General features: G+C 42.4%; 1 protein-coding gene across 1 annotated transcript in view; it reads left to right on the forward strand.

Moving 5' to 3' along the window:
• RAB1A (RAB1A, member RAS oncogene family) overlaps window positions 1-9,233 on the forward strand; it is a 162,282-nt gene extending 153,049 nt beyond the window's left edge. Inside the window, exon 6 of the mRNA XM_085612521.1 lies at window positions 6,884-9,233. Coding sequence (XP_085468647.1) covers window positions 6,884-7,081 — 198 coding nt within the window. The 3' untranslated portion in view covers window positions 7,082-9,233. The remainder of the gene's footprint in view (window positions 1-6,883) is intronic.
• Window positions 9,234-16,927: the final 7,694 nt, after the last annotated feature.

Below are 16,927 nucleotides of genomic sequence, written 5' to 3' on the forward strand. Positions count from 1 at the left end.
CATTATGAAAAATTGAAAACAAATCCGATAACAACTTGGACGGAGGAATACTATCAAACTATAGGCATGGAAAGATAAGAATGTAATTGATCTAGAAGAATAACTGTATTTGAAAACTGAACATCCAACAACCGCAACAATCTATTTTCTCCCGAAAGTGCATAAATCAACTCAAAATCCACCGGGAAGACCGATAGTAAGCTCCATTGAATTATGTCACAGCACTTCCTTCTTATTTGAGGGACACAATGGATTTCTTGAAAAAAATCGAGAAAATCACCTGGAAAGATAATTACATCATGGCTTCGATTGTCGTCTCGTCACTATACACTTCCATCCTCCACTCTGATGGAATAGCAGCAGTAAAACAATTCTTACAAACAAGGTCCATAAGCCATCTTGAACATGCTGACATGTTAATACAAATGCTCACATATTGTTTATCACACAATGTTTTTTTATTCAAAGGTGACCTTTTTCTCCAAAAGTAAGGAACCGCTATGGGGACATCCTTTGCGCCAACTTATGCCAACTTACTGATGGCTGTGCGGGAGACCGAGGTTCTGAAGAATGAAAATTCTGGGAACATCAAATTTTGGTCAAGATACATAGACTACCTTTTCATTATTTGGGAAGGCAACAACGACCTCCAGAACTTCTTATATTCTCTCAACACAAACAAGTACAATCTAACCTTCACATTTACTGTAAGTGCAACGTACATCATTTTTTTGGATGTAGAGGTTTTTATTCAAGGCATAAGAATATGCACAAAAATGCACAGAAAACCAACTGCCAGCAATAGTATTTTGCATGCGAACAGTGGGCATCCAAAAAATCTAAAATGGATCATTCCCTACGGGGAAATGCTGCGAGCAAAAAGGAATTGCTCCGAAACCTGATCTGAATCTACAATTAAAAGAAATGAGTGAGCGCTTTTTACAATGAGTATACCCCCTGGAGGTAATAACTATTGCAAAAAATAGTCACCACGAAAATAAGAGCAGATCTCTTACAAATAAACCGAGAATCCAGAAAAGAGTAAAAAAACAAATGAGACCACGACCAGACTAATCGTTGACTTTAACAACCAAAGGAATGAACTTAAAAGGATTATTCGAAAACATTGGGGCATTTTAATGATAGATGAAACTGTTCAGAGGGTATTGTCTCCCTTTCCAAAAATAACGTACAGGAAAACAGCATATTTGGGAGACATGCTCACACAGTATCACTTTGAGTCTAACAAATAGGTGATTTCAACTTGGCTCAATACTCCGGGGTTCTGGAAATGCTCAAAGTGTAAAGCCTGTTATCACGGTCAAAATATGACCACATACCAGCTTCAAAATAGTCATATTGAAAAAATTATGGGCCATATAACATGTGAATCGAAATGTTATTTATCTTCTGAAATGCCCGTGTAAAAAGTTATACGTAGGAAGTACCATCAATAAACTAAAGTTACGAATCTTACAACACCTACGTGCCATAAAAAACAAAGACTTCACATATCGCATATCAAAATGTTTTGCCATATCCAATGGCAAAACATTTTCACGAATTTCACTCTAGTGATTGCAAACAACTAAAATACTCCGGAATCAAGATCGTAAAACAAAAAGAAAGAGGAAGTAACAGAACCCTCGACTTACGAAGAACTGAGTCTAGAACAATTTTAGCCATTGGCACCGAGAACCCGTCAGAAAATAACTTGGATGCTGAATTGCATGTACATCTATGATAAAGAAGGATAAAAACTGACTAATGAGATCTCTAATGAAATAACATTATTAAAACCGACACGGGAACCCTGAAATATTACAAAATTTGAAAAATATTATTACTGCTACTAAAAACTTGCTCTTTTGATATATATGGAATAGATGGGAGAGAGACTATTAGGAACAATGTTTTGCTCAGTATGGACTAAAACTATACTTTTTTGTTTTTATTATTGAGAATTTTAATACATGTATTATTCGAGGCGGCATGATTAGAACCTAATGGTGATTTTTTTCAATCCAACTGTTATTTAATGGTCGCCTTGTATAAACAGACATAATTATAGATATATAGAAACTGTTGGAAGTTAAAATCACAAACAAAAAAATGCACTTTACATATATAAAAAATTTACTTTACAATGCTGAGGTTCATAAAAAGAATGACTGCTAAAAACATACTGCATGTATATAATCACTCACATAAAATAATCATTGATGTGTAGACTAATATCCATACTGAGATATGATGATGAAAAAACCTCATATCCTAAAGAATTCTGCCATCATCCAAAAGACATTCAGCACTTTATAGATTATTACGATATATTTATTATGCTGTCTCAAATCAAAAATAATGGATTATTGTACTTGGAAAAAGAAAATGTCCTTTTTAAATGGATTGATACTTTTTTGGCTAGTCTGTCTTCACTTTTAGCATGGGCTCTAGCACTTTAAAGACACTCTAGGCTCCAGGACTCTATGGTCCAGTAGAAGGCTGGGAGCTGAAACGCGTAGACCGTCATCTACTGTTCATGTCACTTTGGTTTGAATAAAGCGCTTTGGAATTACTTGCTGGTTGTGGTGCTGTGATCCTTCGCCAAAGCTCCGGGAACTGGGAAGGTGGTGGAAGGAATATCGAGTGTGTGTATGTGTATGTATATGGATGTATATATATATCCAGTTTTCTATGAAGGATCTGGGTGTATGTGCTAAGGAGCAAGTGCTCCACTTGGAGACCATTACAAAAACGTGTTGCTTTATTTCAGAATAACATTCCTTTTTTGTCATTTCATATTTCAGTTTGCATTAGCAATTTCATAGTCATAAAACCTTTAAATTGATGGCAGAACAACATTTCATATGTAGTGAGACGTGCAGGCAGCGCAGTGAATGATTCCTAGTTGATAAAACCTTTATTGAAGGTTTTAGTCAGTTGGCTGCTAAGCTTTTTCCCCCTAAACTGCTAAGCCCTGTTTTTTGCTACCTGGTGTACTTTGTGCTTACACATGTTACATTTTTCCCACACAAGTTATCCCTCCAAATGTGTCGCCGCCGACCCCCCCCCCCCCACCCCAACATACCCAGGGTTTGTGTATTTTCCCGAGGTGAGAGAATTAATAGCTAAAATATAGCTGTTATTTTATATTTTTTTTGTGAAAATTTGTGGATAAGTACTGCGCGAGAGACTTTTTTTCCTTTTTCTTCTGTAAATGGCATCAACAAAAGGTTTGTGCTTGGACCATCAGCTTTCAGGTGCAAGTACAGTTTTATCAAGAAAATATTCAAGGGTAGTCCATTTTTCCTAATTTTTGTGGTTTCATCATATTAGTAATTGTGGTGGAAACGGGTGCAAAAGCTATGGTTAATCCCAGAAAGCTATACAGTTTTGAAAAGCAGACCAGATTCGGGATTCAGCAAAAGGGTCATTTGTATAAGATCCCTCAAAGGTTTCCCATAGAAAGTAACAGATAAAAATCTGCTGAACAAATCTGTGTTCTGCATATCTCCCGATAAAAACCTTACCCCACTTGTACGGCTGAGCCTAGTACCTGCAATGAAAAACTCATCCCAAAGACTAAATATTTTACCCAGAAGAACTTTTTTTTGGCCATAGTTCAGCCGCCACCCAGGGAAACCTAGCATACGCAGACATTGGTGAAAATTCGGCACCTGTGGTGTGACTTTGAGGTTTTTACAAGGTTTTCGTTCTCAGAAGCTCTTGCAAGCCCCAAACTTTGGGTAAAAACACACATTTTCCTCCAATTTCTGTGATTTCACACAAAGCCAAACGTGAATTTAAAAGACAATAAAACAGAAGCAAAATATGCCATGAGTAGGACTGCATGGAATGCAAAGGTGTAATCTGGTGGACAATCCTTAACTGAAAATAGAGTACATATGCCCAAAACTGGGGGAAGTTACCCTTGCCAGAAAATTCCCTGGTGACTTAGTTTGAATTCTTGCTGCTCTATTGCGATCTCTCAGAATTCTGCAGCATGAATGCACTCAAGAGCACTGGGAAGCAGCACTGGGAAATTGTAAAACTTTTTACTTTACCCTGTGTACTTTTTGCCGCTTGATTTCTCTCACCACTCTAGCAAGAGGGCTTCGAAGAGAGTCCTCACTCCACGTACTGGAAGCAAATTTCTTCCAGTGTGTCTGACTACTAATCATGACACCGGCTTGCCATGAGTGCGTTGACATCATGATCCCACCGGGGTGGCAGAGGATGTGCTTCTGCTACCATCTTTGGTGATTAATGTAGCAAAGGGGCCAGCTGGGGAGTGCCACTGCTTCCCCTTCGGGTGGTGTTAGGACGTACTGGACATGTCCTTAGCACCTGAGAAGCGGTGCTAAGGACAGAGCTACCAGGGTCTCTTTAACCCCTGGGGTGCCAAAGACATGCTAGACAACTGTCTTTCTTTATGGGTCCTTAATAGGATTATAGGGCCTTGACATGAGCCTCTGCAATTGCTTAACTGGAAGATGGTTTTCCTTATCACCTTTCTCCATAGGGTAAGTGAAATTCAAGCTTTATCTACTGAAGAACCGTTCATGAACATGTACAAAGTAAACCTTAGAGCACATCCACGTTCTTTGCCAAGAGTTCGCTCACATTTTCATGTCAACCAGTCCATTGACTGCCACCTTCTTTTCCCTACATCACAGTTTGGGGTGGAAAGAGCACTGCATACCCTAGCTCACAAGCTCTTCTAAGCAATTGTTGTAGATTTTTTTTTAATGAGATTGGTAGATAAATCTCACAATTGTCCAAGATGGCAAAAAATAATGGTCAACCAAATGCTGACACCAAGTACAATGGCCTTAACTCTACAAAATATTGCTAAGTTTGCGTAAACCATGATCATGTTTCTTGCACATATTGTGGACATTGATTTCTATCTTGATGATCAAACTTTGCCAACGGCTAATATCGGTTTAAGATAAGATAAAAAAAAAACTTCAGCATTCCAATATAAATATTTTATGTAGCACCACCTTGTTTAAGTGTGATGCTGCAGCTTTCGATCCCCGCCAGTGCGTCCACCCACACTTTTTTTTCATTCTCACAGATCATAAGGTCATACAACCTGGAGAAATTTCTAGCTTTCATTTGCTCATCCTTCATTTCTTGGAGGAAGTTTGGCCATATTTGCAGGCAAAACATCCACTTTTAATTTGAATATATTTAAACCTAAATTTGATTTATCATCTGGTCGCAAATAGCCTCTCAAGTCCATCTCCACATTTACAAGTTAGACAACTTCTCTGTCTATCCTCAGAGCCTCTGCTGGGTACAGACGTTTTATAAAGATTTCTTTTTTTGGGGGGGGGGGGAGAGGGGGGGGATGTCTTTTCAGACACTATATTTAGAATGTAGTTTTATCCACTGTATTTATAATGTAGCTTTACAGCCTGGCCCACCTAAGAAAACACTTTCTGGTAGCATCCCACTGTGTGTGTTGTGCAGTAGCGCTGCAGCATTCTGTCCCTTAGGTGAGAGCTGCAGTGGAGTGGGAGGCGCAAGGCATTTTTTGGTCTGCTTTGGCAGTGCAGAGGTCACCCAGATATTTATGTGAGCATCACCAGGAGAGTGTGGGGGTTTGCTCCACTCACATGTTGGGATCCAGGACTACCTGTTTTGGTTGGGCAGAAATTGTGTGCTTACACAAAAAGGTGCTTGGCCTTCAGACAGTGGTGAGCCTTTTGTTTATTTATCCTGCTGCCTGCACTTGAATGTTTAGGGGCACACACATGACATTGCAATGCTATTGAAGTGTTTTAGATAACAGGATAATTTATGGTATTTCTGTAAAACAGCAGCACAGATGGGAGGAGGGCAGTCCACACACACAGATTTTTAGGTCTGGCTTGACAGTGCATTGATAAGCTAGGCCTATTGGCATTGCGAATTCTTGTTAACACATTGATTCTCACGATTTTGACACCCTTAGTTTATTTTGGTCAATTGTATTGCAAAACTGCCTCCTATTGACAGCACTGAAGCCCTGTCACAAGCGTTCAAAACACCCTTTTTATTGAAGTCCTGTTTCAGTTTGCCTTTCTATCCAGTAATAACCCTTTTAGTGTCTTGGATCCCCAGGTGACCCAAGCCCAGGACTGTGAAATACACTAGAATAAACTAGAATGAAAATCCGTTTCAAGTTTTATTCATTCTTAATTACGTAAAAGCATTGCATGGTTTACACATGTAAACGTTAAAATATCGGTACACTATCAAATTGTTGTAAAATTAATAAAGTAAAAGTGCATTAGACAAAAAAGTTGGAACAAAGCCCATTGTTATAGCCACAAATGATGTATGGTATCCATTAATTAATTTATTTGAAATTGATACCTGCTTTTAGTAGTCGTGACCGTCCTCTGGTTCATCTTAGGCCACGGAACGGCATTGAAAGGCACTGAAGTTTCCAGCAGTGCTAACACCAGAATGTACTATAACCTTTTGGATTGTCAATGTGTCCTATTTTGTCTGAGTTTTATGTTTAGAGCCTGCTCCTGCACTGAATCTTGATTGCTCACTCTAGAAAAAAAAGTTGGTATGTCCTTGTTTATCCAATTTGAGTGTACTAAAATGCTTGGCCACGTGACACCTGCATACACTATGTATATTGCCTCTAACTACTAAGTGCCCTAGGACCTGGAGAAAAAGCCTTACTGATCTTGGATAGTTGCTCAATAAAGCTCAGGACAAAACTATTACTTGTAAAATTGTTATTACTACATTTTAGGAACACTGAGGTATAGCCCGGTTACTTATTAAAATTCTAGTTGGTTTGTTAATAATATGATCACTGCGTTTCTTAACAGACTTTTGTTTATTGAATAATCGAGACATACTCTTTAATTTGCAGGAATTCGCAGACTCCCTTGGAATTCCATTTTTGGAAACCAGCGCAAAAAATGCAACAAATGTTGAACAGGCTTTCATGACTATGGCAGCTGAGATTAAAAAGCGAATGGGTCCTGGAGCAACATCTGGTGGGGCCGAAAAGTCCAATGTCAAAATTCAAAGCACTCCGGTCAAGCAGTCCAGTGGAGGTTGCTGCTAAAATCTGCCTCCTCGTTGTGTCCTCACACCAGTGAATTTGCAATCTGATCCTAAGTGACAAAACAAAATTGCCTGAATTGTACTGTATGTAGCCGCACTACGACAGATTCTTACTGTCTCCCCAAGGGTCAGCGATTGGGAATAGTCGTTGCTGACTTTTTTTTTTTATTCCCTGACTCAAGACCGCGAACTTCATTTTCAGAACTGTTTTAAACCTTTGTGTGTGTGTGTATGTATGTACTGGTTTATAAATAATGTGTTTATTCTTCATTGCTTCACGTATACCAGACTGTCTCCTGTGGTTGGTTAAAAAATAATTTTGTTTCGATGTTCCTGTTGGCATGTTTAGATGTCGGGTTTAGTCTTCTGAAGATGAAGTTCAGCAATTTTGTATCAAACAGCACAACAGTGTCTGTCACTTTCCATGCATTAATAAAGTTTAGTGAGCTGTTCTATGTAACATCTGATTTGCTAGTTCTTTCTTGTAGAGTTATTAATGGAGGATTACGCTGTCTGATTAATATTTTCTTCATACTCTGCATATAATTTGTGGCTGCAGGATATTGTAATTTGTTGCCCAATATGTAACAAAAAGAAGACCTGTTTAATAAATATTGTACTTATTGGAAGTAATATCTAACTGTATGGTAAAATAGTGTTGTCTTGTAGTTAGGAAGAAAATACATTTTTATATTTCCTAATGAATTTGAGTTACCTTGTATCAATAATGTACATTGGACAAACATCATTGATTTTCCAAACCAAGTCTATTGCCGTCGTTCTTCTTATCATGATATATACAGTAATTTGTACCTAATGTTTTTGAATTTAGTAATTGATGCTTCAGGTATAACATTTAGTACTGCATACGATTTGATATTGGTTGGGAATAGGCAAGTTAATTGAAAATACGAGAACATCTCAAAAGTAGAATGCTTTATGCTGAATGTACAGGATCTTTTTCCGACTTTTATTCAAACACCATTTGATATGGCCGTTTTTATAGCTTTCCTTACTTTTTTCACAAAGTCTACAGCCAAGGTGAAAAACAGTTCCTTTTTCTTTTCATGAGCTCAGGCGCCAGTGATTTCTTTTGTTGCCTTTCTTCTTTTATGTACTGCTAAATCTTCGGATCCTTTAGCACTTTTAATTTTATTAAATAAGTTAATATCAATATTTGTTATTTTTCAGTTCCTAGCAAAGATTTTAACTGGAAACATTCCGTTCTGTTTTAAGACCTTGAATTTTTTAGAATACTACAGGATAAACATCGGAGTACTGCAAATGTGTCAAATTATGTTGCAGATGGTGTGGCGAAAGTATGGGTTTAAAGATGCATATGAAAACAGAATTGGACCAAAACAAGATGCCAAAATGAAACGTTTTTGTGCTCGAAGTAGAAGTGATTAAAGTGAAACTCCTTATTTAAGAACAATAGTTACCAGGAGCCTAGAAGTTGTTTAATTTACGTTTGATCAGATGTCATGCTTTTCACGTATGTGCCCAAAAGGTTTATGCTGGTACAGACATACATATTTAAACAGTACACATTTATTCACTCAGCACTTTTCATCTATGAATCGTTTTATGGCCAAATAACACATTTTATTATTTACCAATATCTGTGTGCTTATTTTATTTAACATAATAGAACTCAGTTTGGCAATATTGCGGGTTGCATATAATGCTGTGTAGGATTATTGTGGTGTTTTGGAGATGACCTTATCCTGCCTTATTTGTGCACAACTGGCTCTAGGCTAAACTTAGATGTGCCTTTTTGCAGTTTTGTCTGTCCAATGTCAGATTGTGTTAGCACTGCAGCTACTTGTACGACTCTTCTCTCATACGTTTGTGGTGATGTTAGAGAACCCACGTACTAGGATTTTTTTTTCTCTATAGACCATTTTGCCGTTGTTCAACCAAATTGGGTGGAGACTTGAAAATCTACAGCCTATGTGTCCCATAACACTGCTATTAGCCAGTTTTTGCCATCTAGTGCTAAATATCCCAAATTAATAAATACTGTTTCGGTGGGCTTCCTGTAGCCTTTGCACAATGTCTCTCCCGTGCTCTTTTATGACTCTGGAAAATAATATTGTGTAATTAATAAGCTTCTTGTTAAATAAAACAACCAACTTAAAAAAAAAAAAAAATTAATATTGGTGCCAATTTTGTTTATAATTTGTTATAAAGTGGCTTAAAACTACTAGCAAATTAAACATATATAAATATATTCGAGGTTTAAATAATTCCACTTGAATCCAATGAAACATGATGGCACCCGTTGAAATCCCGGTTCATTAATCATAGATATGCAGAGTGTAATAGATTTATTACCATTGTATAATGGGTGGAGGGGTCATGATTCTCCTCAACAATGGCGATTAATATGCAGTGTGTGATGGCAGTTGGTGTTGTCATTCTAGTCTTGTTCTGCTGTAGTACTCTGTAATTTAACATTTGCATGGTAACAAATGTGCCGTTTTTTAAATATTAATTAGTACAGTTACTCCAAATGTGACATTTGGCCACATTTATTTTCACAGCTACAGCATAAATATATGTTCGTGGCATATGAGCTGCAGATTATACACTGTGCATAGATCGCCATCTGGTGTTTGGCCCAGATGTTTGCAGTTTGTTTTTCTTCTTGGACAGTGTTTGGAAGTCACGAGTTCGGTGACTCCTCCTTCGGTCCGTACTGTGCATGGGCTTCGGCTCCATCCTCAGATTGTTTTTTTCCGCCATCGGGCTCGGATGTAATACTTCGTGCTCCGGCTTCTAACCTTTCCAGTTCGACCTTCGACGAAAAATCCTCGTCCATCGAGATTCTTCAGACAAAATCATCTTCTTTATCTCTCTCTTCGGCACTTCTTCGATTCCAGGCATCGGCGGCTTTCGGGCCTATCTCGACTCCGGTCTCAGCCGATGGAAAGGACTCCCTTTAAGAAGTGCCCTAAATGTGGGTCTAAATTTCCCCACACCGATTTACATCAGGTGTGCAACCTCTGCCTCTCTCCCGAACACGAGGCCCGAGACTGCCCCGCCTGCAAGTCTTTTCGATCGAAAAAGACTATTCGGGATCGAAGAGTTTGACGCACCATGGCGCACTCCTCGACCTCGGCTCCACCTGACCTCTTCGGAGAAGACATCGGAGCTTCGGGACAGCAGCACACCGAACAGGAAGACGACCTAGTCAGCGCTTCCGAGGCCGACGACTCCGACGTGGAGGAGATCACACCGGCGCAGAGGGTCGTGAGTACTCTACCCCCTCCCACTCCCGCACCTACAACGAAAGACTCCGGTTACACCTTCGCCTCCGGGCCTAGGCAAAGCCAAACCTACCGCTTCCATCACCCCACCTTCGGGCCCAGTGAAGAGGCATCATAAGTCTCCCGGCGGCTCGGGCTCGAGCCAGTCTACTAGCGGTGCCGAAAAACACCCTTCAGCACCGAAGAAAACCACACCAAGCTCCGTTCCGAAGCCATCTGTGTCGAAACCTGGCCTCTCAGTGCCGACCAAACATAAATCCCTCGGCGCCGAAACTCCCGTGCCGAAACCTGCCTCGGCACCGAACAAAAAATCAGAGGCTCCGTAAAAGCATGGCACAGATAAACCAAAGAAGCCGTCGGCCCCGAAAACATCGGCGCCAACAGATCAATCGGTGCCGGAGGAACTATTCACGCCAGATCCTCGACAAAAGACTTTAACAAAGGATCCAAAGACTGGACATTTGACTTTGTCTTCAAAGAAAAGACATTTAGACAAACCAGCTCCTCCTCCACCGCCAAAACGGAAGGACTCTGCCACATCCCCTTTCAGAGTACCCTCCCCACCGCCTCCACCTCCCCCATCTCCGCCCCCTCCACCTTCTCCACCCTTGCCTCATCGCTCTCCAACCCCGTCTCCAGACCCTGATGACCAAGGGGATCCATACTATGATCCAACAGATGCCCCACAAGACCCCACCCCTCCGGGAACACCAGACCCATGGGAGGATTATCATAATCCAGATGTACCTTAGGATGATCTTTATCCATCCAGACCATCTCCACCAGAGGACTCCTTGGGGTTCCACCACTTGTTACAACGGGCGGCACATTATCATGGGGTGGAGTTACACACTGATCCAGTTGAGGAAGACTTCCTACTTGATACCTTTGACATCGCAGATAAATCTACTGCCATACTACCCATGCTTAAAGGGGTGACCAAACATGCGGCAGAGGTTTTCAAAGACCCAGTCAGGGCTAGGGTCTTAAACCCCAGAATAGAGAAAAAATATAAGGCCGCCCCCACAGATCCTGCCTATATTAAAGGACCTGCACCCTTAGTGGTATCCACAGCTAGGAAGCGGTCCAATTCTCAGTCATCGGGTGAGGCTCCACCACCCGGTAAGGAGTCCAAGCTCCTAGACGCGTCAGGCAAACGCACTGCCTCGCAAGCTGCCAATATGTGGCGTATTGCCAACACGCAAGCGCTGTTGGCAAGGTATGACAGAGCGCACTATGATGAGCTGGAGACTATCATGCAACATCTTCCAGAAAAATATAAAAATAGGGCTCATGAACTAATACAAGAGGGAAAGACCATTACCAACACCTCTATTAAATGTGCACTTGACGCAGCAGACACAGCTTCCAGGGCTATAAACACCAGTGTTCTGCTTCGCCGCCACGCCTGGCTCAGAATTTCAGGCTTTAAGCCAGAGGTACAAGCATCTATTCTAAACCACCCTTTTGACCAGCAACACTTATTTGGCCCAAAAGTAGACGAAGCCCTGGAAAAAATGAGAAAAGATAGATACGGCGAAGTCTATGGGAGCATTACAGTCCCACCCTCCTAGACGCTCTTTTCGCTGCTCCTCCTTTCGAGGCACTGGCAGGGGCTACTCTGCCGATAACGCCTCCACATCCTACAAGTCCCTTCCTCAGACTACCTTCACAAAGGGCTATCAAAGAGATGGATATAGAGGAGACAATAATAAAGGCAGGGGCAAAACCAACACCGCCCGTTCTGCCACACCGCCCACACAATGACTTTCCCCCGCTCCCCCCAGACAATTCCACTCCAGTCGGGGGCAGACTACAAAACTTCTTTCAAACCTGGGAGACCATAACAAATGGGTGACCCAAATTATTCGGTCAGGATACTGTCTCGAATTAACATCCACCCCCCCAAATATACCACCCAGGCACCGTACAATGTCGCAAGAACATACCACATTGCTCAAACAAGAGGTAATCTCCCTCCTGCAAAAACAGGCTATAGAGCAGGTCCCCATCAATCAACAAAATTTAGGGGTCTACTCTCTGTACTTTCTGATACCAAAAAGAGACGAGACTCTACGACCCATTTTAGACCGCCGGCCTCTAAATGCATACATACATTCAGACCATTTTCACATGGTAACTCTCCAACAAGTTCTCCCACTCCTCTGCCAGAACGATCTTCTCACCACACTGGACTTGAAAGACGCATACTTTCATATTCCAATACACCCTTCTCACAGAAAGTACCTCAGATTTGTAGTGGACGGCCAACATTATCAGTTCAAGGTTCTCCCCTTCGGGGTCACAACCGCACCAAGAGTGTTCACCAAATGCCTCGCAGTAGTGGTGGCACACCTCAGAAGACAACACATTCACGTTTTCCCTTACTTGGACGACTGGCTAATAAAAGCGACGTCCTACAACCAATGTGTGCAACATACAAACACTACCATCCAACTACTACACCAGCTAGGTTTCACGGTGAACCACCAAAAGTCCCAGCTGATACCGTCTCACACAAAGCAATACCTCGGTGCCACTATAGACACCTCAAAAGCTATAGCCTATCCCAATTCAGCCAGAATTGCAAGCATACAAGCCTTGCGTCAAAGATTCATTCCTCGGCACTCTCTCCCAGCAAGAGTGTTTATGAAGCTAATAGGGATGATGGCATCTTGCATCTTCATAGGGCCTCATGCAAGACTCCACATGCGCCCACTCCAAGAGTGCCTAGCACGCCAGTGGAACCAGGCCCAGGGGCAACTGACGGAACTGGTGTTGGTGGACGGTCGCACCCATCGCTCTCTGCAGTGGTGGAACACCACAAATCTTTCCAAAGGGCGACCGTTCCTGGACCCGGTTCCTCAGGTAATTCTAACAACGGACGCATCGCTCTCCGGTTGGGGAGCGAATCTATTGCACCTCACAGTGCAAGGTATATGGACGCCACAACAAAAGTTACTCCGTATAAACCATCTGGAGTTATTGGCGATCTTTCTTGCCCTGAAATCATTTCAGAAACAAGTCTCAGCCAAAGCAGTCCTCATTCGCACAGACAATATAACTGCAATGTACTACATTCAAAAACAGGGGGGGGGGGGCACACACTCTCCACAGCTCTCTCGGTTAGCACAGAGCATATGGAGATGGGCAATCCCGCAAAAAGTCTTTCTCCTGGCACAACACGTCCCAGGGATACAAAACACCATGGCAGATCTGCTCAGCAGACAAACGCAGCAAATGCACGAATGGGAACTGCATCCACAAGTTCTTCACCCATTCTTTCACAAGTGGGGGCATCCTCAGATAGACCTCTTCGCCACCCACGAAAACCAAAAATGCCCAAGCTTCGCCGCCAGATACCCACACCCATTGTCCAAAGGCAATGCGATGTGGATGAACTGGTCAGGCAAATTTGCATACGCCTTTCCGCCTCTCCCGCTTATTCCATTAGTGGTAAGGAAGCTACAACAGCACTCCCTCACACTCATTCTGGTAGCTCCAACATGGGCCAGGCAGCCGTGGTACACCACACTACTACAGCTCTCAGTGGTACCACACCAAAAATTACACCTGTCCCCATGCCTCCTAACCCAGAACCATGGAGGGATCAGGCACCCGGACCCAGCTCAGCTCAACCTTGCGGTCTGGCTCCTGAAATCTTAGAATTTGGATACCTTAACCTTCCCCCTGATTGCATGAACATTATCAGGGAAGCCAGACGTCCTACCACTCGGGCATGCTATGCCGAAAAGTGGAAAAGATTTGTTATTTACTGCCGTAACAATACAATCAGCCCTTTAGATGTATCCATACAGCACATCATATGTTACCTGCTCCATCTACAAAGATGTAACCTGGCATACACATCCATCCGTTTACACCTAGCAGCAATTTCTGCTTACCTGCAAAACAGACAGCATTTATCACTTTTCAGAGTGCCTGCTATTAAAGCTTTCATGGAAGGCCTTAAAAGAGTAATTCCACCCAGAGCACCACCCTCACCTGTGTGGAATCTAAACGTAGTTCTTACAAGGCTGATGGGACCGCCTTTCGAACCAATGCATAAATGTGAGCTACAGTTCCTTACTTGGAAAACAGCTTTTCCCGTAGCTATGACTTCCCTTAGAAGGGTTAGTGAAATACAAGCGTTCACTACAAAAGAACCTTTTCTACAGATACATCACAATAAGGTGATACTTCGCACAAATCCAAAATTTCTGCCCAAGGTCATTTCCCCCTTCCATCTCAATCAATCGGTGGGATTACCGTTTTTTTTCTCGCAACCTCAATCTGTTGCAGAAAGGGCTCTACATACACTTTATTTTAAAAGGGCTTTACTTTACTATATACAAAGAACGCAATCTTTTAGAAAGACTAAACAGCTGTTTGTCTCGTTCTCTCCACCACATAAAGGCAACCCCATCTCAAAATCAGGGATAGCTAGGTGATTGTAAAATGCATACAAATTTGCTATCACAAAGCAAAAAGAAAATTATCTGTTCCACCTAAAGCCCACTCTACAAAAAAGATAGGGGCTTCTATGGCGTTTCTAGGGAACATACCCTTAGATGACATCTGCAAAGCAGCCACATGGTCAACACCGCACACCTTCACAAAAGATTACTGTGTAGATGTGCACACCAAACAACAAGCTAGTGTGGGCCAGGCTGTATTAAAGACACTGTTTCAAACCACTGCAATGGATACCGGTGGTCGCCGCTAGGGTTGGGTACTGCTATATAATCTATGCACAGTGTATAATCTGCAGCTCATATGCCTCGAACGGAATATGCTACTTACCAGTATGCATCTGTTCTTGGCATGTAGAGCTGTAGATCTATACACGCCTCCCCGGTTACCTGTATCCGTCGCAGTCTATCTTATTTAGATACAACACACATGGGTTTCTTTACTATTATCACTACGTTCCATCTTTTCCCTGCTGGCGAAAAACAATCTGAGGATGGAGCCAAAGCCCATGCGCAGTACGGACCGAAGGAGGAGTCACCGAACTCGTGACTTCCAAACACTGTCCAAGAAGAAAAACAAACTGCAAACATCCGGGCCCAACACCAGATGGCGATCTATGCACAGTGTATAGATCTGCAGCTCTACAGGCCAAGAACAGATGCATACTGGTAAGTAGCATATTCCTTATGAAATGGCAGTGAAAATAATATGACCAAATAACAAGTGTTTAGAACAACTGTCCTAGCAAATATGCTTTTGGATATTTATTACTACAGTGCAATGGTCAAATTAGGGTTAATCACCAGATTACAGCAGAATTTACATAAAACACTTTTTGTTGCCTCGTAGACCTTCTCGTGCACCTTGGTCAGTCAGCCTGTAGCTAGGCGACCTATACCAGCTTCCAATTATCTAGACTGCTTAATCACCCTACACCGGAAAGCTTGGTTGTTGAGGCATCGACAAGTAGGATTAACCCAAATTAATTTCCGACCAATTCTCCAGCTGGAGCATTTAAAAGAATGAATTCCTTACGAAAGCTAATGTTTTCTTCGACTAGTTTAGCCCTCTGATTAATCAATAAAGGTTATCTGTTGAGCAGATACACCCATGGGCTATGGGGACATGGCCACTGAGAGATTGTGCGGCTTTTCCCGAAGACCTCCGGACTGCATCAGCCAAAACAGTACATGATCGACAGGAATCTGCAAAGTATAGAGTTCGAGCTACTCTGGGCACTAGTGATCGCAAAGTTAGAGCTATTGACCCCCGCATTGTGCTCAGAAGGCGCAGTTGGATGAGATTAGTCAGGTGTTCGGGAGGCATGCAGCGTACTTCATTCATGGGCATGCCCTTTGATGGCTGCAGGTTATTCAGAGAAAAGGCTAATTTAAAGCTGGAATGATTAAAGGACAATCACGCCACAATGTTGTTCTTGGGACTGCTGATACCAGCCTGGCAATTTCTTAAACAGTACAGGAAGATCTGAAAGACACGTTAGTGATAGATTCCTTACCTTAGAGTATCCCCAGGCATCAGACTGGATCCGGAAAGTTTTCATCAGCAGTACCCCTGCGCGTCGGTAGGCGTCGTCGTACGGCTCCGCGTACGTTGCTGGCGTCGTGGCTGCAGAGATTACGTCGTCAAAGCTACTTAGACACGCCCACGTGCGCTGACGTCCGCTCTTTTTCCACGCAGCAGCGCAGATTCGAAAGAAAGCGGTACACCTAGTTAAAAGTTTTAACTTGGTTTCTGACAACTTGTTTTGTTGTGTACTTGACTCCTGGTGCAATAGAGATGCCCGGGTTTAAGTCCTGTAAGGTCTGCTGTCGAAACATGTCGGTATCGGACCCTCAGGACGTGTCTCTTCTGCTTGGGGCACGCCCATGATCCCTGAGGCGTGCCCCGATTGTTGGGCCATGGCGCCGAAAGCATTGCGGGAGCGTTCTCGAAAGTTGTTGGAGGTCCGGCAATCGGTTCCGTGCAGATCAAGGTCCCGATCCTGTGGGAGGTCAAGGGACCGTTTGCGGAGCCTTCAGCATCGCTCGTCGGAATCGGGGACAGTAAGTCTTGGCGCCATAAATAGTCGAAGAAGCGATGCC

The sequence above is a fragment of the Triturus cristatus genome, chromosome 6 (assembly GCF_964204655.1).
Source record: "Triturus cristatus chromosome 6, aTriCri1.1, whole genome shotgun sequence".
Classification (NCBI taxonomy): domain Eukaryota; kingdom Metazoa; phylum Chordata; class Amphibia; order Caudata; family Salamandridae; genus Triturus; species Triturus cristatus.